Here is a 24,036-nt window from a genome sequence, read left to right on the forward strand (position 1 = left end):
CAGAGTTCTGGGATGAAGTGGCGGTCTAGCAGAGGTGGATGGATGGATGACGAGGAAGGCTTTGTCAACAAAAGAAACTCAATGCTCCACCTGTGCACACAAAGACGGTTTCCACTTTCCCCTGCATATGGCAGAAGTCAGGACAAGTAAATAAAAGGACATGTTGCTCTTTCCTGTAGGTTAAACCAGAGAGCCCCCCAAACAGGTAATCCGACAGTTGCGAGAGTCCTTTGGGCAAATTACCTGCTAAGTTCAAGGACTCTCAGACTCACACTGATGTGCTCAGATGTGCACAGATGTTGCGGTGCCTGAGACTGGGATCTGTTAGCATTAATGGCGCTGTGTGTTACTAATTCATATAGACAGCTGGGGACAGTAGGAGCAGGTCCCCGGCGCTTTACCTGCTTCCAGACAGCATGCTGGCAGCTAATATGGCAGGGGCATGTGTGTGCATAATGTGTCCGTGTGCATAAAGAAGAAAGCAGGGCTAGGTAGTAGTACAACTGAGAAAGAAGGCACTTTCTCACAGGCCATAAATGAGAGTGCGCAGACTTTTGCAGCCAGACCCACTTTGATCCTCATTGTTCCAGTGAGGCCTCGGTAAACAGGGAGGGCAAGCCAACGTGGGAACATGCAAAAGGAAAAGAGCTCAAAGTTTAAACACACCCATCTGAGAGATAAAAAAAACCTTTGTTTAAAGGAAAAATTTGGCAACATCTCACAAAAATAAATACTCATCTCTTCAAATCCCACCCCTGATTAGGAGTAGTAATCGCTATGCCTGATTTCATCAATCAACGATAGAGATGATATGACATAAAAGTGATTCAACCTATTCCCAGTTCATGAATATACATTAAGTCTACCAATCATCCACTGACTGGTTTGGGAAAAAATCTAATGTGCAGGAGTTTATAATTCAAGAAGAAATTGGTACAGTACTGACCACTTGTAAGTGATAACCCCCTCAAGACGAAAACGGCAAGGTGCATTTAAATGAAGTCAGTAAAAGCTAGCCCCTATTAAGCCCAAAGATAGCAACCATCGGATGTCTCTCTCAGAGTCTTTTCTGAAATAACCACGATGTTACTTGAAGCAGCACCAAGATGTTGCAGATTTGAGAAATGAAAGTGAGTTACTGATATACAATTAATGTGACTTGGCAGCAGAGCAGGCTGATGTCTCCGGTCAATCTCTCTCACTCGTTCCCTCTTTCACACATGCGTGCACATGCACACAGACACAAAGGCAGGAGAAATATCAATAACATTCCTTGCCAGGTGTTCTCACTTTGCTCTCCTCCTGTTGACAGACTCCTCCTCTCTCCCTCTGCTGATCTTCAGGCTGTCCTAATTCATAGATTCTCCTGAGGAACCATCAAAGTGCCTACTGTGTTATTATTATCTTGTATCTACTTTACCCATTCATTTTACCCCTTTGTGTACAATTTTACACTTTTGGTGCAATCAATGCCCATAACAGTAGAGGCTGGGCAACAGAAATGAATCCTACTCCCAGATGGTGAAGTTTATAGTGTGTGTGCGTGTGTGTGTGTGTGTGTGTGTGTGTGTGTGTGTGTGTGTGTGTGTGTGTGTGTGTGTGTGTGTGTGTGTGTGTGTGTGTGTGTGCGCATTTTTTCTCACAACTGCTTCTCTTTAACGTGACTTGAGCTTCTTTGCTTGGACCTCTTTGTGGGGAAATTCCCCCCGAGTTGGTTACACAACAGCATGATGTGTTTAAATGAAGGAGCTTCAAGGCATGTTTGTTAAGGGGGAACCAAGTTTACACATTAAAGGCTGCTCACAGGTCTTGGGGAGTATTTCTGCGTATAGGAAACAGGTAAATTGGTAAATTTCCTCAAGTGATTACTTGAGTCGATGTCAGTTGGAGAAAAAGGAAATAAATCGGAGGGCTTGGAGTTAGAAAGAAGTGAGGTTAGCAGATAAGTATCAGATCTCTGTAGACCACTCCTTATCTCTGCTTAAGGCTAGCAGGCTCGAGGTTACCGTAGCTACTCCTAGCATAACATACTCAAATCTCACACCGTTGACAGACTGCCAGACTGACTGGCGGTTAAGTTTCATTTTGTGTAATGTAGGCGCCAGGGCTTGATAAGGAAAATACGTTATCTGTGGTTCTTCTGCAATGATTTTGATCTTTTTTTTCCTTAAAACTCTGAATCATGACTCCAACAATCTCACACAAGTTCAATTTCTAAAAGGATGTAGTACTCTTTTAAGACTGAGGCACATTTTATCCTTGCTACTTAAAATCTGAAATGGAAATATCAGGTTCAGCACCACGGACAGCTCCAGTCTAGAACTTGTTAAATGCCAGCATACGAAGAACATGTGTGCATTTTGTTGGGTCACACTTAGGCTACGTTGACTGTGTTAGGCTTCTACTGAAAAAAAGCTGGTCTTTTGAATGCCTACAAAAACACATTCCCTCTTCGAATCAATAATCCAATATGTTCAGTCAGAGATAACAGATGATCAGAAGATAGGTACTACGTGGTGCCAGAAGGTGCCTCTATCACCCCTGGCTCACACATTTTAAGTGAAGAGAGGGCCCGCCAAAAAGCATCTCAAAGGACTGCCAATCACCTCCAGCAATGATAATACCAGAGATAAATGAAGGCAATAACTAGCAATGGGATTAGACTTATATAAAAGTGTTAAAGAGGGAGATTTGGGCCATTTGTCTCCTCCACTACAGTGCAAATATGGCAGTGCAGTGCAGTGAACGCAAGTGTGAGACCGTTTTTAGTGGACCATATTCAGCTGACATTATCATGGACTCGTCACATCATTTGTTAATCATTTGTAGTGCATATGCCTATTTAAAGTGTGTTTAATAAACGTAACAAATATACTTATAATAATATCTAAATAACTGTCACTTGCTGCCCATGTGAGGTGTGTCCAAGAGAACAATCAAAAATATATCCAGATATAAATTGCAATATCATGTATGCGCACCTGATTTTAAGTTTCAACATCAATGTTAAATATACATGTGGTATCTCAAAGGTTTTCCGGTTTTGAAATCGAATCCCCTTTGTTCTTTCTGTACATGTTCTTGCCTGCAGATGATATCAGATGTTTCGCAGCATCTATATTAGTAACGTGTCTGTGTGTCCTCATAGAGGTGGATCATAACACCTTGAAATACCTATTTCTGCCTCATTTAACTTCTAATGATTTCAGGATGTTGGCGCCTGTCACATATCATTTATTACTGCAGTGAACATTAACCAAGGTTTTCTGACAACCTTATGATAATAATTGGGAGAGTGAAAAAAAATCATCTGAATGTTTTTGAGCCATTCATTTCCATCCCATACATGAAATTTAGTTCATTGTATATTTAGTGCATGAATTCTCTTCCTTTGTGGCTATAGCTGTGGTTTTAGTCTCATCACACTAAACTGCAATCAAAGGCACTGTAATGAGCAAATGTGGACTGTATGAGGAGCGCACATTAATACACATCCTCCAGTCCTTCTGAGTGGCCTTTGAGTCATCATGGAAGGAATCATCGTATTGCAGCTTAATGCATTTCGTAAAATAAAATATCAGGGCTTTGTAAACAAACAACCTGGGTCATCAAACAGAACAAAACTGCACATCTATTAAGGCTAATCATTGTGAATAGATGGACATTGGGGTCCACAGAGAGCTGAGATTAAAACCAGCGGGTGGTAGAGACAAACAATACAAGGCACTGGAGCTAATACGCAAACAAAACAGAAACAGAAGCAATATTATCTTGCTCTGATCACTCACCCGTCTCGTTACGTGACCAGTGGTGTTTTCAGATGATGAATTCACATTTGTACAGACAAGCTGTTTATAACTCTAGCATAAGTGACAAAGTACATTATGTCTTAAAAATGTTAAACATTTCAATTCAGTTTTTTTTTTATTCAGCTGCACTGTGGCAGCAAGTTTGCGTTTCACATGATGTTATGTTAGCAATATATAGGACGTAATTTGCATGTTATTTCTGGGTAAGCCATACTAATGCTGTTCAAGATAGCAGGAAATGTAAAGCAGGCATTAAAATTGGACTCCTTTTCTTTTGAAGGGTACTCATGGGACGATGGCTACCAGAAAAAAAGTGGTACTAAAGACTATAAACAAAAGAAACTTCCAGTCGGATACGTTCAAGTGAAGCTGTCAGTTCAGACACAATAGGCAAGACTTGAACCAGAATGATACATTCGGTAATAGTGTAGATCCTGTTTTGTTTAGTTCTGATTTAAAATGGAAAGGTATTGTGTGTGTGAGTAGTGTAAGAAAGAAAATTCAATTCAGTTATTCTCCTGTTTCACTTTGGACCTTTAAACCTATTTGAAGTCTGTACTGTTTGTGTGTTTATGGCAGGGCTTGAAAAGAGAAGACGATGTTATGTTTCTCCGCTACACCCAACCCATTTTACTGTTTGCACATACTTTGATAAACAAGTGGCTACATCAACATCAAGTCACATTTTTAGGCCTAAATGTGATATGAGACATCAAACAGCACCACTAAATATTCCCATGTTATGATGGTCGCTGGAATTATAGATCTACAAGCTTCATTTTGCCCTTTTGGTTTTATTGTTTGTCTGCTCTTTAAAAGAGCGGTAAATGTGACATGAATCTAACTAAATGTTGCAGTGTGGGTATAATTATGTTATTGGACAGTAGAAAAGCTCTCCAGTAGGCTAATGTGCTGCAGTTGCTTCCCGCTCGACTTCCGATGGGTACCCAGTAGGCCTGATTGGCTATATGCAGCCTAATCAGACATGCTGGATTGTCTTGCTTAACATTTTATCCCCTTCCTTGTATCAATTTTCAACTAAATTAGCCTGGTCCACAAGAGATGTAGCAGAATTAGGCAGGGGGGGATGGAGGGGCGGCTACCACAGTTCAGCATCACAGTATTCACAGTCTGCCACAGTGAAGGCTTTGCTTTTTCAGAAGCAAAAGAAGCTAATACTAAGTCCATGTGTCCTGGGTTAGCTGACGTTAACGTATCACAACAGCACCGTGTTCCTCCATAATTTCAGTGATACATTCAGAGAGGTTATACCACCCCCTGTAGGCCCAGCTTATTGTGGCATCCAGTACATTTCCAGGCCGGGACAGAGTTTTAGGGGCCCCATATGGACCCACCCCACATTGTGTGTCAGGTGAGGACTTCACACAGACTTGGTGCAGTGTAAAGCTCTACAGTGAAGTAAGCAATGACATTTTAAACTGCCATTTTATCAATATCTGGAAATAACAAGGCCCAAATATATTTTGAATGATGTTTCAAAGTAAATTCAATAACACCTGGATGAAAACAAGCTTAAGAGACACTCAAAAACAAGCTTCTTTCTGTGATGCCAGTTAGTCTAGCTAAGGAACTCTGATGCTCGTTATTCTCCATCTTTCTCTCCTCATTTCTCTCCTCATTTCTTGCCTCCTCTCTATCATGGACTCCTTGATGAAAAGGCATTAAATGCCCCTAAATAAAATAAACTTTCAGAAAGAACCGGACCCCAATGTGCAGTTAACTCTAAAACATGGACTGTTGGTCAGATGTTTCTTTGTATGTTTACTTAGCTGTTTTTCATTTAGTATTAAACAGTGGAACTGTAGACTGAAGGCAGCAGCAGTAGTGAAACAAGATTAGAACAGCGGGGAAGTGGGCTGAAACTTATCCTTATTTTGCTGGTCCACACTGTACAAGCACCTAAAAGAAGTGTAAAGGGTTGAGGGATGAGTGAAGGACTGTGAGCTGTCTGATGGGTGACGACAAGGAGAAAGGAAAGTTGCCTTGGCTGTAGGCAGATGCTAGTTGCAGTGCCAGCTGGTAGAGGGTGGGCCCACCTGTCTCTCCCTGTCTCCCTCTTCTCCACTGTGGAGAAAGCAACAGATGGAGTCCGAGTTCTGCTCTGGTCCCAGCACTGCCTCTCCAGTCTGTCCAGCTCTCTACCGCCCCGGCCTGAGGGCACGTTGCCAGGGGAAAACGGGGGCTGCGCCCTGCACCCCACCCTCCACTGCCACAAGGATCAACTGCTTTACAGAGAGGGGTCGCCCTGCTGCATCTTTCTCCCACAAACACTGTGCTGCCTCCTCGTGGACGTGAGCAACAACTACATGTTTGCTTTGAAGTCTGAGCGGAGGCATTCCTTTATTTAGACAAAAACCCTCTCAAGGTCTCTCAGCAAAGCCAGCTTTGAAATGATGAAGACAGGAGGCTTTGTGTAAGTGGCTCGTTTTTCAGTGAGCTAGAGAGGGAGAGGTTGCAAATTGAATATGTCGTACTTATTGATGTGCAGATGTATTATCCCGAGGGAGTGCTTTGGATATATAGGCTAGTGATGCATGGTGGCTGTGTGGTAGCATGAAACGAAAAGCATCGTGATGCAAGCTGGTGGTCAAAAGGTGGTGTCAAACCCCAATGTCTTGTTTCGGTCACAGGGTGGCTTGGTGACCTTTATGTCACTGGTCTGGTGATAAATCAATGCACGGAGTCCCTAAAGAAGCACTGCCAGCTCATTAAGGATCCCTTAAGAAGCGAGCCACCCACCCCAGTTCTCTAGCCTCTCGCTCATTTTTTCAACAATGCACACAGCTCTCATTAAAAGAATCTGGTCCTAATGAAGGAAAAAGGAGAACATTCTAAAATATAGTCGTTCTAGTAGCTAATATCAGCCTTGATATTTGTGAGCGTCTGTTTCATTAAAAGGTAGAGCTGAATTACGACTATGTTAATCTCTCCAAAAACAGCATAACTGGGCTGTTTCTCCTCCCAGCTGCTCCCAGAGGTGCCTTTAGGGAACATTAAATGTACTCACTGCCATTCAGGAAGAAAGTTATGGTCGTAGCAAAAGCATCATATCAGCGATAAAGGACTAAATCCCAAGGTAGTTATTGATATTTAAATAGGCTTCTTGTATCTGGTATGTTACTGTAAAGAAGTGACAGTGGTTTACTCCATGCTGTTGCTCTAGAGAGAGATAGAGTGGACAAATCAAAGACGACCTGGGAAGAGACAAAATACCTTGAGCGCTCTCTAAAGAAACTGCAAGGTCTCATGGGAGGTCTGTCTATACTCACACAAGGATATAGACTTAGACGTTTCTCGCATTGCCTTTTAGATTCCCTTTAAAGCCTTGCGGTATTGAAATACATTGATTTAATGGAAATAATCTGGAGATTTTCCCACCGCACAAAAAAAGGAAATGAGTTTTCACTGGCTCAAAGAATTGACTGAGAAATTTGTAAAGGCAGTCAGTCCAACAGTTCGGTGTTATCTAGACCGACAAAGCTTCTCAATTATCACCGAACATGAAATGAATCTAAAGAGACCAATTTTCGCCAAATAATCAAGCCATTATCATTCATGACTCAATCACAGTGGAAATTACCAAGTCTCTGCTTATGCCCAGCAATGTGGAAGGAAAAAAGAACAGACGTGAGGAAACAAAAGGATGATAATGGAGCTATAACCAGTTTGTGGCTCCAGTGGGACCACTGTTCATGCGCGTCACTGGAGGTTGGCGAGATATTGGCGCTCTGCCATTCCTGAGTCTGATTGAGTGCAAATTAAATCTTGTTTCATCATTTGAATGGAAGGCAAAGAATGAGAGAAAATGGCCAACAATCTATTTGGAGGCAATATCTGTAAAGGATATCACATCAGAAGAGCATTCAGGGACCATGTTCAGTGCATTTGGTGAATTACAGCTCATATTTTACCACAACAAAACATTGTCTGTCGCTGTTATCCCTAATATGAAGTCAATAATGGTTGATTTGGAAGTTTTGGTGAGGAATGATATGTTTTTGTAAAGTGATTCCCCAAAAAGTGACAAAAAATTGATGTTATCTGAACCGCATGGTCAGGGTTGTTGAGGTCATAGTGATAAGGGGATGGAGGGAAGTGACCAAAATATGACAAAGGTCCCGCACGTACTTCCAATCCGACTTTTATCAACCAATGTTCAGGAGACAAAGGGTTCAGTTTCCCAAAATATCAATTCTTCATTTTGGGAAACGTGCTTATTCACTTTCTTGCCTGGAGTTAGATGAGAAGGCCACCACTCTAATATGGTATCTGTTAAATATGGCGGCTAGCTTAGCTCAGCACGAAGACAGAGTCACAGGGAAAACAGCACACCTGAAACGTGGAGTACCCAAGCAGTGGCTTTCTGAAGTCTTGTCATCACTGCTGGGTTGCAGAGACCTCCGTAAAACCACAACATGCCGTTGACATGCCATTGATACACGTTGGGTTTTAAACGGACTAAACATACAGGATATAACATGCTAATTTGTGAGTTTTAAAGGTGTTGCTAGGTGAATTTTGTTACCTTTAAACAGAGCCAGAGTACCTTGTTTCCAGTCTTTGTGCTAAGCTAATTGATCTAATTGAATTGATCTTCTCAAACTCTCTATGACTTGACTCTTGTTAAAAGTAGAACTTCATTTCGCAATTTGAGTGTATTCACTGTCCCAGAATGGAAATGGAAGCTTTTGGTTTTAGGACAGTTTTTCTGTCTTTAAACCAAACTACTGCTTCCAAATTGATTTTACTCTTCTTCATACAGATCAAAACTGCCAAGTTCTCAATCAGGTTAAGAGATGGCTCAGGAGGACTGCGGGACAGACTGGTGTCATGGCCACTAGGCCCAGTTAGTCCTCCGAGGTTGATGTTTGGATTGTTTGTGGTGTGTTTGGTGGTGTGTGGATATGCTGTTTGGATGGTGTGTGGATGGAGTCTGGTTGCTTGGTGTCAGCATGGCTCTAATCAGCTGTTGGCAGGCGAATGAGCGGGCGGTCTCTCCCCGCGGCGGCACCCCGGGTCGAAAGCCGGTTTGAAGTTTAATGATGCCAGCTGCCAGCTCCACCAGGCTGTGAGTGCTAACGAGCTGGCACTGGCGGTGGACTGGGCCTCGGCGGCAGCACCTGGAAATGGAGCACACGTTTCAGAGGGGCGGGGCTCCGCTGGGGCGGTTGAGGGGCCTGCTGGAGACCCAGGACGGCACCCAGAGGCCCGCATCTCTTTGAAGAGCGCCCCAATTTCCATATTTCATTACGCACTGCTGACTGACAAGGCCCAGCCAGATGTTCTATTTTCAGCTATTTAAATTTTGACCTGCTTTCCTACCATGGATGCAAAAAGGAAGAAAAAAAAACAAACAGATTTCATCAAAACACAGATGCCAATGATGACTGGAAATTGGAACTGGCGTGTCTGCTACTAGTGTAACATGTAAATCTTCATATCTTTTCATCCTCGTAAAGCATTAAGAGACACATTAGATGTTGTTCCTTAACCTCCCATTCATTCAGACATTTGTTTGTCAATCTATCCTGAGGCCTTCACTGTCTTGCTCAAGGACACTTTAACAAGACACCCTGATTGTTTCTGGGATCAAATGTGAGACCTTGTATTTATGAGACAATATCTAACGATCCAGGCAGCCCAGCACTGAATTGGCTGCAAAGTGAGTGATGCACACTCTGAAACACCACATAAAGCATGCTCGCACAGCTTCTCTGTCCCTGAGATATTGGAGATGATTAATTCCTGTGGTATTCCTGTTGAAATGGCTGTTAAATTGCAGCGTCCTTACTCAATCCTTCATGCAAAAATACATCGACAACCCTGACCTTTTTGTGCGTCTGCTGCAAATGGCACTTTGTCATTCTGAGTGTGCAAGCTCAAGGATCAATGTGATTTTGTTGGAATAAAACTTCTATGATGCAGAAGAAGTGCGTGTCCACGTCTGGGCTTCATGAAACCGAACAACTCTTGAAAGAAGAAGAAAGAAAGGACAAAGAAGTGGTGAAAAACAGAGGGAAGGTGTGCCAAACAGCTCAGAGTTGAGCATCAAGTGGCAAAAAATGAGAGCCAGTCCCTCTGTGAGAATTAGAGGGAGAAAGGCTTTCACTTATTACTCAACACAGCTCGCAGCAGGGGAGGGGAAAGCAGTTTACTCCTTCAGCAATGCATCTGGAAGAGTGTATGTCTGTGTATGTGTCAGACTTAGTGAAAATAGAGCTGTAATTTAGTGGTACAACAGGCATTACAGAGGCATTATTCACACTGAAGACAAAGGTGAATGAAAGCTGTGGTTCCTTCTCTTGGGTTCAGATCGTTGGTAAAATAATAAAACTGAAGGTGTATTCACTTGTGGCCATGTTATTGAACTTTTCTGTCCTGTGTGTTTATGTGTGACAGCACAAAATAATTATCATCTGTATATCTGAAGTTCACAGAGTGTAAAAACAGGAGTTAGAAAGAAAAGGTGACATAATATTTTAGTGTTTAGTGACAAGAGGAGCTGTAAAGTGGAGGAGATATTACTAACAGCCCATGCTGTGTGATAATATGATGCATCAGCATTGATTTGTGTATGTCTGGAGGCGCCAATGGAAAGTTTCTAAATGTGTCATTTGGCAAAAGCTTCTGAATATCTTTGTTTAAAGCTTCTCTTCTTATGAATGAGGGGTCAGTTTAAATGAAAGGGATGGAAATTTGAATCATGTCTTCAGTGAATTTTTGGCAGAATTGCATGTTGCAGTTACAGTATGTACAGTATATCATTGTATAAAGGCTGACATGTTTTGGAACCTAGTTTACGAAAGAAAAATATATACTGAATATATATATATATATTCAAACAAAACATAAAAATTATGTATTTCATAAATAAGATTTTAAACAAACAGCAGATTTAAAAAACAAAATGATGAATCAATCTTAACACAACTTCACTGTCTTGGTTCACTTTCACTGCTCTCATCAGTCTCATTCCCAGCTGCAGCAGGCAGTTGTTTTCAGCAAACTGCCCACATGCACTACCTGCAGCGCCAAACAGCAGACAAAGTAGACGACTGCTTAATAAACATCGTGGAGCATTTAGCTGCTAAAGAGCCAGAAATTTCCCTCAGGAGTTGGTGGAGACCAAAACGGAGCTTAAAAAACAGAGTGAATATCTGATTTGAACTTACCAGATGGCCAGAAACAAATAAATCATAGTAAATTATAATGTTGCCCCATATCTTTTGGATGAATAAAAAAAGGCAACTATTTGCATACACGTTGAGCACAACAACCTTCCAAGAGACATGTGAATGTTTGCAGCTTGTTGTAACAAAAAGGTCAATAGATTTTTGAAGCAGCAGAACTCTTTTAGCAGAACTAAAAATCCATACAAAGTCTGTAACATCAATTCTGTGGGGGGAAAAGCTGTCAAGGGAAAAAATTAAAAACACTGCACTTTATTTTCTATATGGTTCTTATGAATGATGAAAAAAATCTGTAATTTCAGCGAGCTAAATGTCATCTGTTTCTGCATAATCTTCACTGCTGAACTTTCCCGATCGCAGCGATAAAATTAGAGCAGGCCTACTCAAGATAAAAATACTTGAAAAGATAACACAGGAGACTAGCTCCCGCTGACAGACTGTACTTGGTCAGTGTTGCATAAGATTTATGAGCACTTCACTGTCATTAATGGAAAATCACAGCTGCCATATTATGAAGGGAAATGAAAGTAAAATGAATTTCAACTGTATAATGTGGGTTTTTATAAGTAAACAATATTACTAAGCAACCAAGACATCTGTGCATGGGTGTGGGTGTAAGATGACACGTGTACTTATCACTCCTTCCCTTGCACACACAGTATTGAAACTTGCATAGGCATTATAAAGATGCTTTGGTAAGAATGTTGTTAGTATGAATTGTGCAGGATTCTCTGCACTCCCCCCCCCCCCCCCCCCCCCCCCCCCCCCCCCCCCCCTTCTGGACTGCATGACCTTTAGAGGACAATTTGCTGCAGAAATCATCTTACCCCTTGCCTCACATTATTTTTTCAATGTTACCTTTGCAGTGTTGCTGAAAAGAGCTGGATTCAACAGAGGGGTCGAGGGGTCAGGAGGAGGAGGGTAAAGATGCAGGTCAGATTAGTTCTACAGTTGTGTTCAGCCAGTGTCCCCGGAGAACTGAACTCTGAACTCTCAAGCTGTCTGTCAAAAAGTGGACCTTATTGACTGTTGACTGTAGGAAAGCCTGGACAGTGGCTATGGAGTTTTATTGTAGGGTAACAAAACACTGAACACGTGCAAGGTTAGTATAATTTTCTATGTAATGCATTATAATCCTGAATTACCATCTCTCTGGCCAAATGCAAAAACAAATGAAGGCAGTCCTAATGACTCTACAAATTCATTTCAACATCTACATTAAACATCCTACTGATCCTCGTACCTTTCCTCTCTTGCCACCACAATTTAGATTTGTGGCTTTGAGTGAAATGTCTTGATAACTACTAAATGGATTGCCATAACATTTGGCACAGAAATTAAGTTCCCGTCTTGGTGATCCCTTAACTTTCCATCTAGCGCCAAAGCCTGTGGTTTACGACTAAATACTTGCTAACTAAAGGCATTCCCACCAGGTTCAGCTGTACTTTGTGTTTAGTGCTATTTGGCAAATGTTAGCATGTTAACATGCTAAACTAAGATGGTGAACATAGTGAACATACACCAGTTAAACATCACCATATTAGCACTTTCAACAGTCTTCATTTTAAGGCATTTTATTCTTCACTTGTAGCAATATTGACTTGGAAAAATCACAGATGCTAAACATCTTAATATTTAAAAGGTATAGAAAGTATATAAAAGCCCTGATTTGCAAGATTTTCTGTACTTTACATTAGCTGTACGTCAAAGTTTGGTTTGAAACTACTTCCATGATGTTTCTTTTTGCAATTTTACTGTTTATTAGAAGAATGTATCAAGAAAATTGAAGAAAACTTGACCTTTGCCCATTTCACATTGGAATCAATTAGTTTTATTGCCACTCTGCAGTGGCAGCTTGAATAGGCAAAGAAGTTTTTATCTGAAAATGATTTGTTCAAGTGTGCTTCCAGTCTTAACTATTATTACTTATAAGTGAAACAACCCAAATGTTCCAAAATGAAGCATGGTTACATGCTGTGCCAGACGTTAATTCTTGTTTCCCCAGGTGAAGAAAAAGAAATATGTGAGCGCTCCATTCGTGGCGAGGGTGGGTGAAGCTTTAAATGTGGGCTTCTATTCAAATATGAAGGTCTCCTTGACATTTCTGCACTGCGTTGGCTGTTCATCAATGTTGCATTCTTGAGCTGCATATGGGCCAGCCCGACCTGTTGACATTAACATACTCATCTGGCTGAGAGTGATGGCATTCTATAAGGAGAAACACCTCCACAAGTCCTACCACTGCTTCCACCACTCAGAGTGTAACACATGAACAGGTTATTGCTTTAAACAAACAAGTCAACCTTTGCAGGGAGAGAACCGTGTTCTCTCTTTCTTCCGTTTAAAATGAATCTTCTAAAACCTTTTGCATTAAAAGCACGGTGCAGCAGGCAGGCCTCATAAACCGGACTAAATACTGATGAGGTTTCATCACAATGACTGGACTGCTAGATCTGCCACCAGAGGACGCCCACTGCTCAAATGTGACCAGATTAAAGTCTGCTCCTGCCATACCGAAAGACTCTGGATAGCAGCCAAGAGTAGTAGTACATAACTCACCAGCAGCTAGGTAAAGGCAGGACAAGGTGAAATGGGGTGAAAGCCCAGCCCACATAGTAACAGCAGACCATGACATCACTATAAACAGTGTGGAGGGTGGTCATGCAAATATGTATGTTTTATGCCTTAAAGTGAAAACACGAATCAAGACAAGAACCAAGATCAATGACATGCAACTCAAAGTGCCAAAGATAAAATCAGAATAAATGAAACAGGGTTGTTGTTTTTTTCCTGTATGGAGAAGAGAAACTCACTTTATTGATGACCATCAAAAATGAGAAATATAAGACATGGCTTCCAAATGCCAAAAGAATGCAATAAGGAAACTTAAATATGATTCAGTGTGCGGGTTTAGCCTCTGCCTCCCTCAGGTTGTTGTGACGAAGTTCAAAATGGGTCTGTGCGGATCAGCTCATCTTTGGGGTTTGTTTGGTCCAGCAGATTAGAAATCAGGGCCCTGCTTCTTCAGCTTGCTGTAATCCAAGTTAACTGCATAAAACTGAGAATACAAAAAAATATTTACTTAAGAACAGCTATTTCACTCAAAAATGCACAACATAATGCTGTACTTTCCCTCAATGTTACAGAACCATTCAATTTCAAAAGGTGATTCATAAAATGGTCTTCAAATTAAAGTATACCAAATACTTTAGCCTCCCTGTTGTCCTCTGGAAATTCCATTTACTTTTGATCAAGGCTGAGCAGTTAATAACTTCATTGGATTTGTCACTACAAGTCAGCATTAACCAGATTATGTCATTTGATTAATTAAATTGAAGGAATAATCCATGGCTCAGCAACTAGTTTGGCAAAGATCCATACTATAAACCCTGAATATAACCACCTACGCTTCGGCAAAAACAATCAAGACGGGAACACAGCATGATGATTAAGATTTCTAAAGAGGCGACTAAGGCACACCTTGTACTGATCAGTTGGGGCCATCTTGTTCCAGGGCTCTGGGTTGTTCTTGCGATCCCAGCTGGAGGAGAAATCAGGTACACATTACGAAAGATTAATCAACAAAGACTGTAACTTGACAGACAATTCATGGGCGAGTAGCAACATATTTACTTGTGTTACAACAACTGTCAGCTTCTTTACATTTTTCTCATCTGCAAATCTTAATATATGCAGATAACATGAACACCCCATATGTTATTTTGGAAAAGGGCAAAAAAAATAATATTTAAACAAGAATTCCTTTGTCATCACTAGAATCCTCACCTGACGTCAGGGTTTCTTATGGCCAGACGAGCGAGGTACATCATGGACATGGCTGCCCCTCCACCAATGAAGAATAAAAGGGGGATCAGCTGTAGGTGACAAAGAAACCTTCATCAACACATAAAGGCAAACTGCCACAGCCCAAGGAAGAAGCTAAACACACGGAGCCTGCTCACATCTTGTGAAAATCGAACACTGCCCTGCAAAACAGCATTAAACGAGTGTTGCATATAAAATGTGTACAACTTTCTTTCAGTCATCACTTATTGACTAAGATAACTTACTCAAGTCAAAAGAACTGTACAGAAATAACTTGAAATGTTATAGTAAACACCTTGAAATGCTAGTTGCTAACGCTACCTAGCCAGCTAACTAGACCCACTTCTCGGCTAGCTAGTAATCAGTTGCTATCGTGTTGTGGGTGAAACTGTGACCTGATTTGACTCCAAAACAATCTACCAAAGGTCTTGACAATTGCACTATTGGAGAACCGTGTGTTACTCAATTAATAATGCAGAATAAAATTAACAATAAAACATATTTAACTTGTCAAAGTCACAGCGGTCAAAGTAAAGACAACTAGCTGGCTAGCTAACTAGTTTAGCTAGCTAGCTAGGTTAAGTAAGCAACATAATTTCCCAGATCAAGGTGTAAAACCTCTAACATGAATATTTACTGGATGTAACCTAGCTATACTTACAGCCGGGTGACTTCTAAGCTGTTTGCGCATTGTAGCAAGCATTTTGGCGTTAGTGAGGGACGACTTTGAGCAGAAATAAACGGATTACGAACAGTCTTGCCAAAATGCGCTATATAATCTGCGAGGTCGTTCGGAAGAAAAGGCCTAAGAAACAGACTAAGGATGCTAGGCATAACGCCTGACTGACGGTGGGGAAAACACGTAATTATTATGTGTACTATGTAGAGGTTTTATGTCATACTGGATGTAGTAAATGTCGATTTATTTTGTAGGGTTTTGTCAATAGGCTGATGTTTCGCTTAATTTTTTTTTTCAAACAGTATTTTATACTGGCAAATGTTGGCAAACTGGTTGAAATGTTGCTACAATCACCACCTTTCAACCCCAAAACAAAACCAATTCCTGCACCTAGCGTTATATGTAACACAGATATTCCTTTCATTAATGAGCCGTTACACTCTAAATGTACATGATGTATAATGTATATTAATCGTGTTTCCCTAACGTCCCTGTGGCTACATTTGTTCATTTATCTAGTTGTAGTATGATGAACTGTATCGTACTGCATTAGCTTAATTATCTTTAGATAATTCAAATGGCAGCATTCAACGAAAAATAAATAACACGTCGATAGTATTGATATGTCAGTAACATACTGGAAATAAAATAGTTTACTGCTCCTGTCTCTTGCATCAGTGTAAGCAGGTTAACTGTCTATCTCATAGTTTGACAGCAGGGGGCAGTGTTTCCTTTTAATTGGTTGACTAACATATCCATACGTTTCTTGTGGTAATGACTTTCGTTGTAGCTGTACTGAGGTTTATTGGCTATTTTACAGTCATTTCCAACCAGCAGCACCCAATCTAATAGAGTATCTCAACTGACTGATGTGAACCAATCAAGTACACTCTGTTTAATATATATTAAAAAAAGATCACCATGAAATATCACAATTTCCCTTTTTATGGCAAGTCATTTTTAACTTGTAGAAAATAAAAGTAAAAACAAGTCAATGGTAAGATTGGACAAAACCACAGGCTACATACAACAGTTTATATTTCATGAATGGCATGATGCTTGGCTATTTGCCAAGAAATAAACTGAATTTGTGATAATTACGCATATTCAAGCAACAATTTGTAAACCAAGCCTTATTGTTCATGAATTAAATGATGAAAAACATATGCCTTAGGCCTTGTTTGGTTTTAATTTCCATCCAAGGGAGGTGAGCTGGTTTCAGAAACATAAGATTTGTCGAAATACAGTATTTTCCACCTGTGTCTTTCAGCCAGTCCAAATTGCTCCACAAAAGTGTGTTATCTTGTTGTCAAAGTTCATTCAGGACTTGATCCCAAGTTAAATTTGTCTCTTCGATATATCAGCAGTAAACAACAGAAGCTGGACTCTCTTTTAAATACAGTTAAGTTAAAAATCTGACCATACTTAAACAAATCATAGGCACGTACAGTATGCCTGTGCAGGACATCTTATGAAAATAAGATACTGGCTATAGTGTTTTCTTTCGCCACTCTCTCATGTGCTCCAGATGTTTTAGTGCGTCGTCTTCTTGGGTACTTTGCCAAATTTAGCATCAAATCCGAGACCTAAAGAGAGAAAACCAAATGTGTGATTAAGGCTGCAAAGAAAAGCCTTAGCAGCTAAACAGAAATGATTGTACACTCGGGATTGAGCAATAAAATTACAAATTTACACAATGAAAACAAATAATTTGAGCATTCCACTTTCTTTTTCTTTTCTTTTTGAACAATGTCTGTGTTATATTTTACTGACTCCCCTTCAGCTATACTCCCAATGCATAATTGACCACTCAACCAAATTGTTTGCGTGGGAAGGATTCCCAAATGGGACCTAATTGTTTGTTATAAGAAAAACATACAGTAACTGCCTCAGATTACAGTTGAAGACTCCAACCATGTTTTTGCAAGCAATTTCTAGTGTTAAAGTTCGACATCTATTTTTCAAAGAGAGGACAACAGTGTGTTAAACCAGAATTAACTCTCACCAAGGAATACCAGGACGGTGCCGAGCCACTGCATCGTACTCATGACGTTGCCAAACAGAATGACGGAGCCCAGGATGGTGAAGAACTTCCTCGTGGTGGTGACAATGGAGCAGGTCAAAGGGCCAAAATACACCACCGTCATGAATATGAAGGTCTGGTAAAGGTGTTTAGAAAAGCAAAAAAAACAAAAACATTAGGAAATATAATTTCGATTTTAGACAAATTTCTTTTCAAAGTAATAGATTTCTTTCAAGAGAGCAACACAACACTATCCATCATCTCATACAAGTATCCATCAACCCACCTGTCCTAAAGCACTGGTGACTCCAAACAGAAGAATGTTGTAGATGATGCTCGGGTGGCGTTCAGTAAATCTTAGGAACTCCCATACCTCCCCTGTCCACAATACCGCTGAGAGGAAGAAAATAGACAGAAAATGTAATTTCAAAAACAACTCCATAATTGAACATGATCTTAGGTATAGTCGCCTTGTCCTTGGCACTGATGTGCTAAGACATTCAGATCACAGTGTGGGCATACGGCATCACCAAGTGGTGTAGTACAGTAACAGCAGTTAGATGAAGCCTTGGTGTGAAGATGTCATGGATTCGTGGGAGTGAAAGTATAAGATGACCTTTGTATCTTGGGGAATACCAGCACTTCAAAATCTATCTACTTATGATTAAAGGCAGCAGGAGTGTATTTAGGTGTGTGCAGAAACTAAACCTGAGGACCTCTAAAGGCATTTTAATACAAGATAGGCATGGGGAACATTCCATGAGATTGTCTCTCAATGCACATCAAACCCTCTATGAAGCTAACTGAAATCACACCATGCCAATCTCTATGTTTGGTGAAGGGTATGTGATGATATGTGTGTGTGTGTGTGTGTGTGGGGGGGGGGGTATATTTTAATTCCAAAAGGCCAAGGGAACTTTAACAGGATGCATAGTATCCTGGATCCATGAAATAACTGGCCATTAAAAATAAAAATGTGCCTGCCTCTATTGGAATTTAACATAGGGTTGTGTATACATATGCCCCCTGTATTTTAAGGAAGAACATTTATTTATTTACAATACATTATTCATTCACAAAAGAAAGTTGGTGTTCTTCAAAGGTTGGATTTTCCTAATTAATTAAGTCAATTTCCAAAAGATGTTTTTTTATTCCTCTTTTTAAGCAACTTTAGCATGGGTGTGTGAATGAATGCAAGCCCCTGTATTAAGGTGGAGGCAGCTGTGCAGGAGATGGACACTTACTAAAAAGATAGCAGGCACTGCCAATTAGTTTAGCTATAAGAATGATAAAAGTTTCTCAGTTCTCACACTGGCTTTGACCTTTTGATCTTTATCTCTCAGCCCACTAGTGCCTAACCTTAGAAAGCACCTCATTAAACTGTATTATTTTTATGTGCTTTACTCTTCAGCATATTACAGCAACCTACTCACTGAATGGCGGGCTTTAAGGTGCAGGATTCCTTATCTACAAAAGATAAGGAATCCTGCACCTCAAACTCTGAACACTTTGATTTGAGCGAATACATGAGTTTTGGGCTCCTGAGAGAATAGTGTTCAGCTTTACCTAGAGAGTTGTTTGGGTTTGTTTTTTTACTAGTTGGATTGCCATTAGCTACTGCATCCCATCAGCGCTCCATTTCTGAATTATTTTTATGACACTACAAAGCAACACAATTAATAATGGCATTATACTTTACAGCACATGACGGCAATGATATAATTCAGCTGTTGATACTAAAACACCATAAAGCGATGGGACATATACACAAGCACGGTAAGAAAATACCTCAACTTGTATTCAAGACATGTTAATTGATCAAGATTATTTTAGACCTTTTCAGTCTTTTCAGAGACATTTTACAGTACATGTTCAAAACTGCAGAGTACCCAATAATATGGCACTGGTGAGCATGTTAACACAAAATGACCATTGCAAGTTTTAGCAACAATTTTGAACAAGCAAATATGGGCCACCAAATGGCAGGATATACAAACACAACATCGGTTTAATATAACAATATTTTTTAAATTGTTTGGGGTTTGAAAATTATCAAAAAGCCTAAAGAAATATTTGTTCTCTGACAATTTGCCGTTGCTTCACAGCAGGACGTTTAATGCACCAGTGTTTCTGTTTCATGTGGCCATATCTTGGCAGTACTGAACCATATCAAGGGAATTTTGCAGATTAGTTTCTCCTCTCTGGCAGCAGGTGTGCCAATCGGCCCGGTGTGGTTGGAATGAAGCCGTCCATGGTTCCCGAGACTTCATGGCACATATTCATTTGGACGAGAATTAGGCAAAGAGCATGGTTGCTGGACTCACCTAGTCCCAGCACCAGAGTCGACCACAGGTTGATGTTCAGCATCATGTGGTTGGCACTGGTCTTGAAGCGAGCCCTCATGTGGTCCTGGGCCACACCAGTCAAACCGTCCAATGTCAGAGAGATCAGCTACAACAGAGCGAAACACATGAGACAAATGCCATAGAAATGTCACAGTAACTATGGTTACAGTAGGAAGACACAGTTGCATTAGGGTGAAAGTGAAATGGTTGGAACATAAAGCTATATTAACTCACCAACAGAATCTCTCCAAACCCAAAAACATGGTCTTCTTCAACAGCTGAGTTCTTGTTGGGTTTGTAGAGGAACAGCGCTACACCGCTCACAATAAGCAGCACACACAGATACTTAGCCAGCGGGTACTTCATCCTTAGTATTGTCACACCGAGGATCATCACTGCAACAACACAACAGCAGCATGATGGACGGTTTTAACAAAGGATACCAGGGCGTCATCTCTAGGGTTTGAGGTAATCCTACCCTGGAAACAATGTCAGACCTTTACCTCTGAGAGTGGAAAATATGGATTGAGGATTGGAAAGAGTGTGTGTGTTTCTCTATTTGTAACGAGATAACTAACTGTGAGCTGCGAGAAATAACCTTCATGTACAAACCGTACACACTGTAAGCCGCCATATGTGCTCTCAACTGAATATGTGAAAAGAACGTGCTTACTCAGTGTTTCCTTGATCAGTTCAGAACAAAATCCGAATCCCTCTTTTATGTATGCAGAAAGCAACAAGCTAACTACAAGTGATATTATCAGATTTACCTGGTATAGGCTTGCAGGATTTCCCCAACACCTATACACACACACCACACAAAAACACACACCACACAAAAACGGATATGATGGCACCAAGCATTAATAAATCCATAAGAATCTAGTTAAGTAAGAAACACTGTCCTATCTTAAAGGGCAGACTCACCTGTGTTGGGTAGTTGACATACTGAAGGGCAGAGTTACTGGACACCATAGCTCCAAGATAAGAGAGGGAACACAGCCCATAGAGCCAGCTCTTTGTGTGATCCGGCTTGGAGCCATCAAAAAACTGGATCACTGATGGTAAAGAGGAATAGCTAGCTTCAGAAATATATTTCGGATGTTTGTTTGTTTATATTAACCACTTTTATTAGGTTTTTAGGATTAGGATGATTCTGTCCTGATTTGATTTTTTTCATGATACATTGGTGTTAATTTGATTTGTTTTACGTTATTTATTTATTGTGATTTGATAGTATTGAGTATTGCAATCTTCTTGTCCTTCTTTAACAAAAACAAAAGTTGAATAAAATACTTCAGAAACAATATATCATAGGACATTTCTCTATTTTTCTTTCTGAGAAGAATGCATATTAAATGTCAGTTTGGCATTTATTTCATTTGTAAAGAAGTACATAATATCTATTTCAGTTTTTGCTTTTTTTGCTGGAAACGTGTATGATGTAGTCGCCGTCAGCAGTTCCAAATAAACAGAGATTGGCATGGTGTTATTTCAGTTAGTTTGATAGCTGGCTTGATTTGCATTGAGAGACATTGATAAGGTTCCCCATGCCTATCTCTATGTATGGTGAAGGCTATGTGATGATGGGGGGGCTATTTAAATTCTATAGGCCAGGGGGACTCTATCAGGATGCATAGTATCCTGGATCCATGAAATAACTAGCCTTTAAAAAAAAAATCTGCCTGCCTCTATGGGAATTTAACATAGGGGTGTGTATACTTTTGCCCCCTGTATTTTGAGGAAGAACAGTTATTTATTTACAATACATTATTCATTTACAAAGGAAATTGGTGTCCTTAAAATATTGGATTTTCCTAATTTTTTTAATTAAGGCATTAAGATCAATTTCCAAAAGATGTTTTTTTTTTTATTCCTCTTTTTAATTAACTTTAGCATGTAAGTGTAAACTTATTCAAGCCAAGAGTCCATTTTAAAAATCTTAAATTTAGAGTCATGATACATAACATTCCCCCCCCCCACGACTATTAGTTTTTGTGTCTATTCTGTGCAGCACATACTCACAGATCTTAGCAAACAGAGCACTGACAATGCACTGGATAAGGACCAATGTCCGGGCAAATCTGAACTTCTCCTGTTGGTCTCCCTGTCCATATTCACCTCGCGTGCTGGAAGAGTCAGAGAGACAACACTGTGTCGAGAGCAACAAATCACAGACAATCTGAGACTTAAACATACACTAGCACTGGCAAAAGCATGGGTGTTTATATGGTAAACAGTGGAGTGCTCTCATGAGTCCCCAAGCTGTGAAAAGGCCCCCAAAAAGGAGAGACCATAATGCATTAAGTTATAACTGACAGGGTGGGCTGGTGGTGGTGACATTTTGTTAGGGGGCAAGAATCTTTAGCAGCTTGCTTGCTGGTGTCAATGGGCAATCATCACCAAGAAACAGCAATGTTGTCTATTCAATATACAATGGAAGTCCATCATTTAGGTTTGTAAAAGGGCTGTTTGGGTGAGACACCAGTTTTTAATCATTATTTTGAAAACATATATGATGCCTGTTAGTGACAACATACCATCTGTGTCATGCCTCAGTATGTGACATTCAATAAAAACTGAGCTCCCCTTATTTCATTCACTTTTGTATAGAGAACAACAAATAAATGACTGGTTTATTTTTTTAAAGTAGGGTGTTAATAAACATTTAATTAGATAGTAATTTATCTATGAAGAATAATGACACAACTTGAGAGAAACATAAATAGCATGGGTCAATACACTTTATAATATGACCAGAATGTCAAGCCAAACTCCATTTCAAAATCTGACGATTTAATGTATTTGCCTTTTGCGTTGGTAAAGGCAACGTTATACCTCGGATGACGTTGCATAACGAACAGTTTGAACGCACTAGCATATGCTGTACCTTGTTGTGCATAAATATATATAGCTACGACAAATTCAAAATAATGTCTCGTATTGATTCGGAAACTGTCGGCATGAACGCCACCATTAAAATTGGCGATTTCTGAATGGAGTTTGGTACAACTCAGAACTGAAATAAACCAAGCAGGTTAACTATCTAGCGAATTGTTACTTACATAGTCTCTTGTAATATTCCATAGTAAAAGTAACACACGAAGACTCCGAGGAAGCAAACGATGAACCGTATCCGCATGTTGTCCCACATCGAGGCAGGCTTCCCAGCTCCCTTTCCCGCTGCCATGCTATCCTCCAACAGCCCGGGTATGTTAACCGACACCGCTCCGCTCCCCGCGCCCCTCACACCGACGTCCCGCTCCACGATGAGGCGAGCCGGTATATGGTGCTTGTGTTTTAACGTTACGTGTGTCTGTGGCCGTAAAGGTTTTGACTTCAAACCGTTTTGTGCACAGTAATTGTTATTTGCCAAAGCTCGCCAATGGTATTGTTACCTTGAATTGTCTAGAACTGCACTGCAACTCAAATATCATGGTATCTGTTTGTCTTGTATCATTGTGATGTATCTACAGTTCTCCTCCAGGACAGTTGTAAAATCTAAAACCCACCTGGGTTTCTGTAAGGGTCCTGTCAGGCGAGTGCAGTTCTTGTTTTCATTTAGAAATTATAGATTATAATTAGTAAAGAAAAAAGTGGTAGCGTCAGGCAAATTGATTTTATGAAAGGACCTCAGTGGTGTCAACAGCTATGCCTGAACAATTAGATTTTATGTTATTAGCTTAATAAATGTAATATTGAACACAAATACATGATTGTGTGCGTGTGTGTGTAGACTTTAGTAACGATTAAACTAAATGTTTTCATGTAATAGTGCAAAAGTATTGGCAACAAATTATACTTAAAGTACCAGAAGTAAAAGTACTCACTATGCACAATGGCTCATTTCGCAATGATATATATATATATATAAATAAATAATTGGAATGTGTACATCACTAATGTAGCAGTTTCGTGTTTTTTCTTATTGCTGTATACTTCTGGTAGCTTAAGCTTTGATAATACATCATAATATATTATCTGATATATATTTTGTATTAATAATTAAATCTGCAAATTAACTAAAGTGCTCATTATAATGTAGTGGATTAACAAGTCAAGTACAATATTTGCTTCCACATTGTAGTGGAATAGTAGTATAAAGTAGTACGGTACTAGAGTAAATGTACTTAGTTACTTTCCA

The 24,036-nt window shown here is 40.1% G+C and overlaps 2 protein-coding genes across 2 annotated transcripts; both read right to left on the reverse strand.

Annotated features, from left to right (window-relative positions):
• Window positions 1-13,802: 13,802 nt before the first annotated feature.
• Window positions 13,803-15,749, reverse strand: ndufa4l (NADH:ubiquinone oxidoreductase subunit A4, like). Its single transcript, XM_034894049.1, has 4 exons — window positions 15,507-15,749; window positions 14,807-14,895; window positions 14,501-14,561; window positions 13,803-14,078 (listed from the first exon to the last, which is right to left on the reverse strand). Exons 1-4 carry the CDS (start codon window positions 15,546-15,548, stop codon window positions 14,022-14,024), a joined length of 249 nt encoding a protein of 82 aa, XP_034749940.1. The 5' UTR covers window positions 15,549-15,749; the 3' UTR covers window positions 13,803-14,021.
• A 655-nt stretch (window positions 15,750-16,404) lies between these two features.
• On the reverse strand, window positions 16,405-23,513 carry slc35b1 (solute carrier family 35 member B1). The gene is made up of 9 exons (XM_034894046.1): window positions 22,958-23,513; window positions 21,918-22,021; window positions 20,820-20,950; window positions 20,663-20,693; window positions 20,127-20,287; window positions 19,872-19,998; window positions 17,834-17,940; window positions 17,530-17,683; window positions 16,405-17,110 (listed from the first exon to the last, which is right to left on the reverse strand). The coding sequence occupies exons 1-9, from the start codon at window positions 23,080-23,082 to the stop codon at window positions 17,058-17,060; spliced, it is 993 nt and encodes a 330-aa protein (XP_034749937.1). The 5' UTR covers window positions 23,083-23,513; the 3' UTR covers window positions 16,405-17,057.
• Window positions 23,514-24,036: the final 523 nt, after the last annotated feature.

Source organism: Etheostoma cragini, chromosome 15 (assembly GCF_013103735.1).
Source record: "Etheostoma cragini isolate CJK2018 chromosome 15, CSU_Ecrag_1.0, whole genome shotgun sequence".
Classification (NCBI taxonomy): Eukaryota; Metazoa; Chordata; class Actinopteri; order Perciformes; family Percidae; genus Etheostoma; species Etheostoma cragini.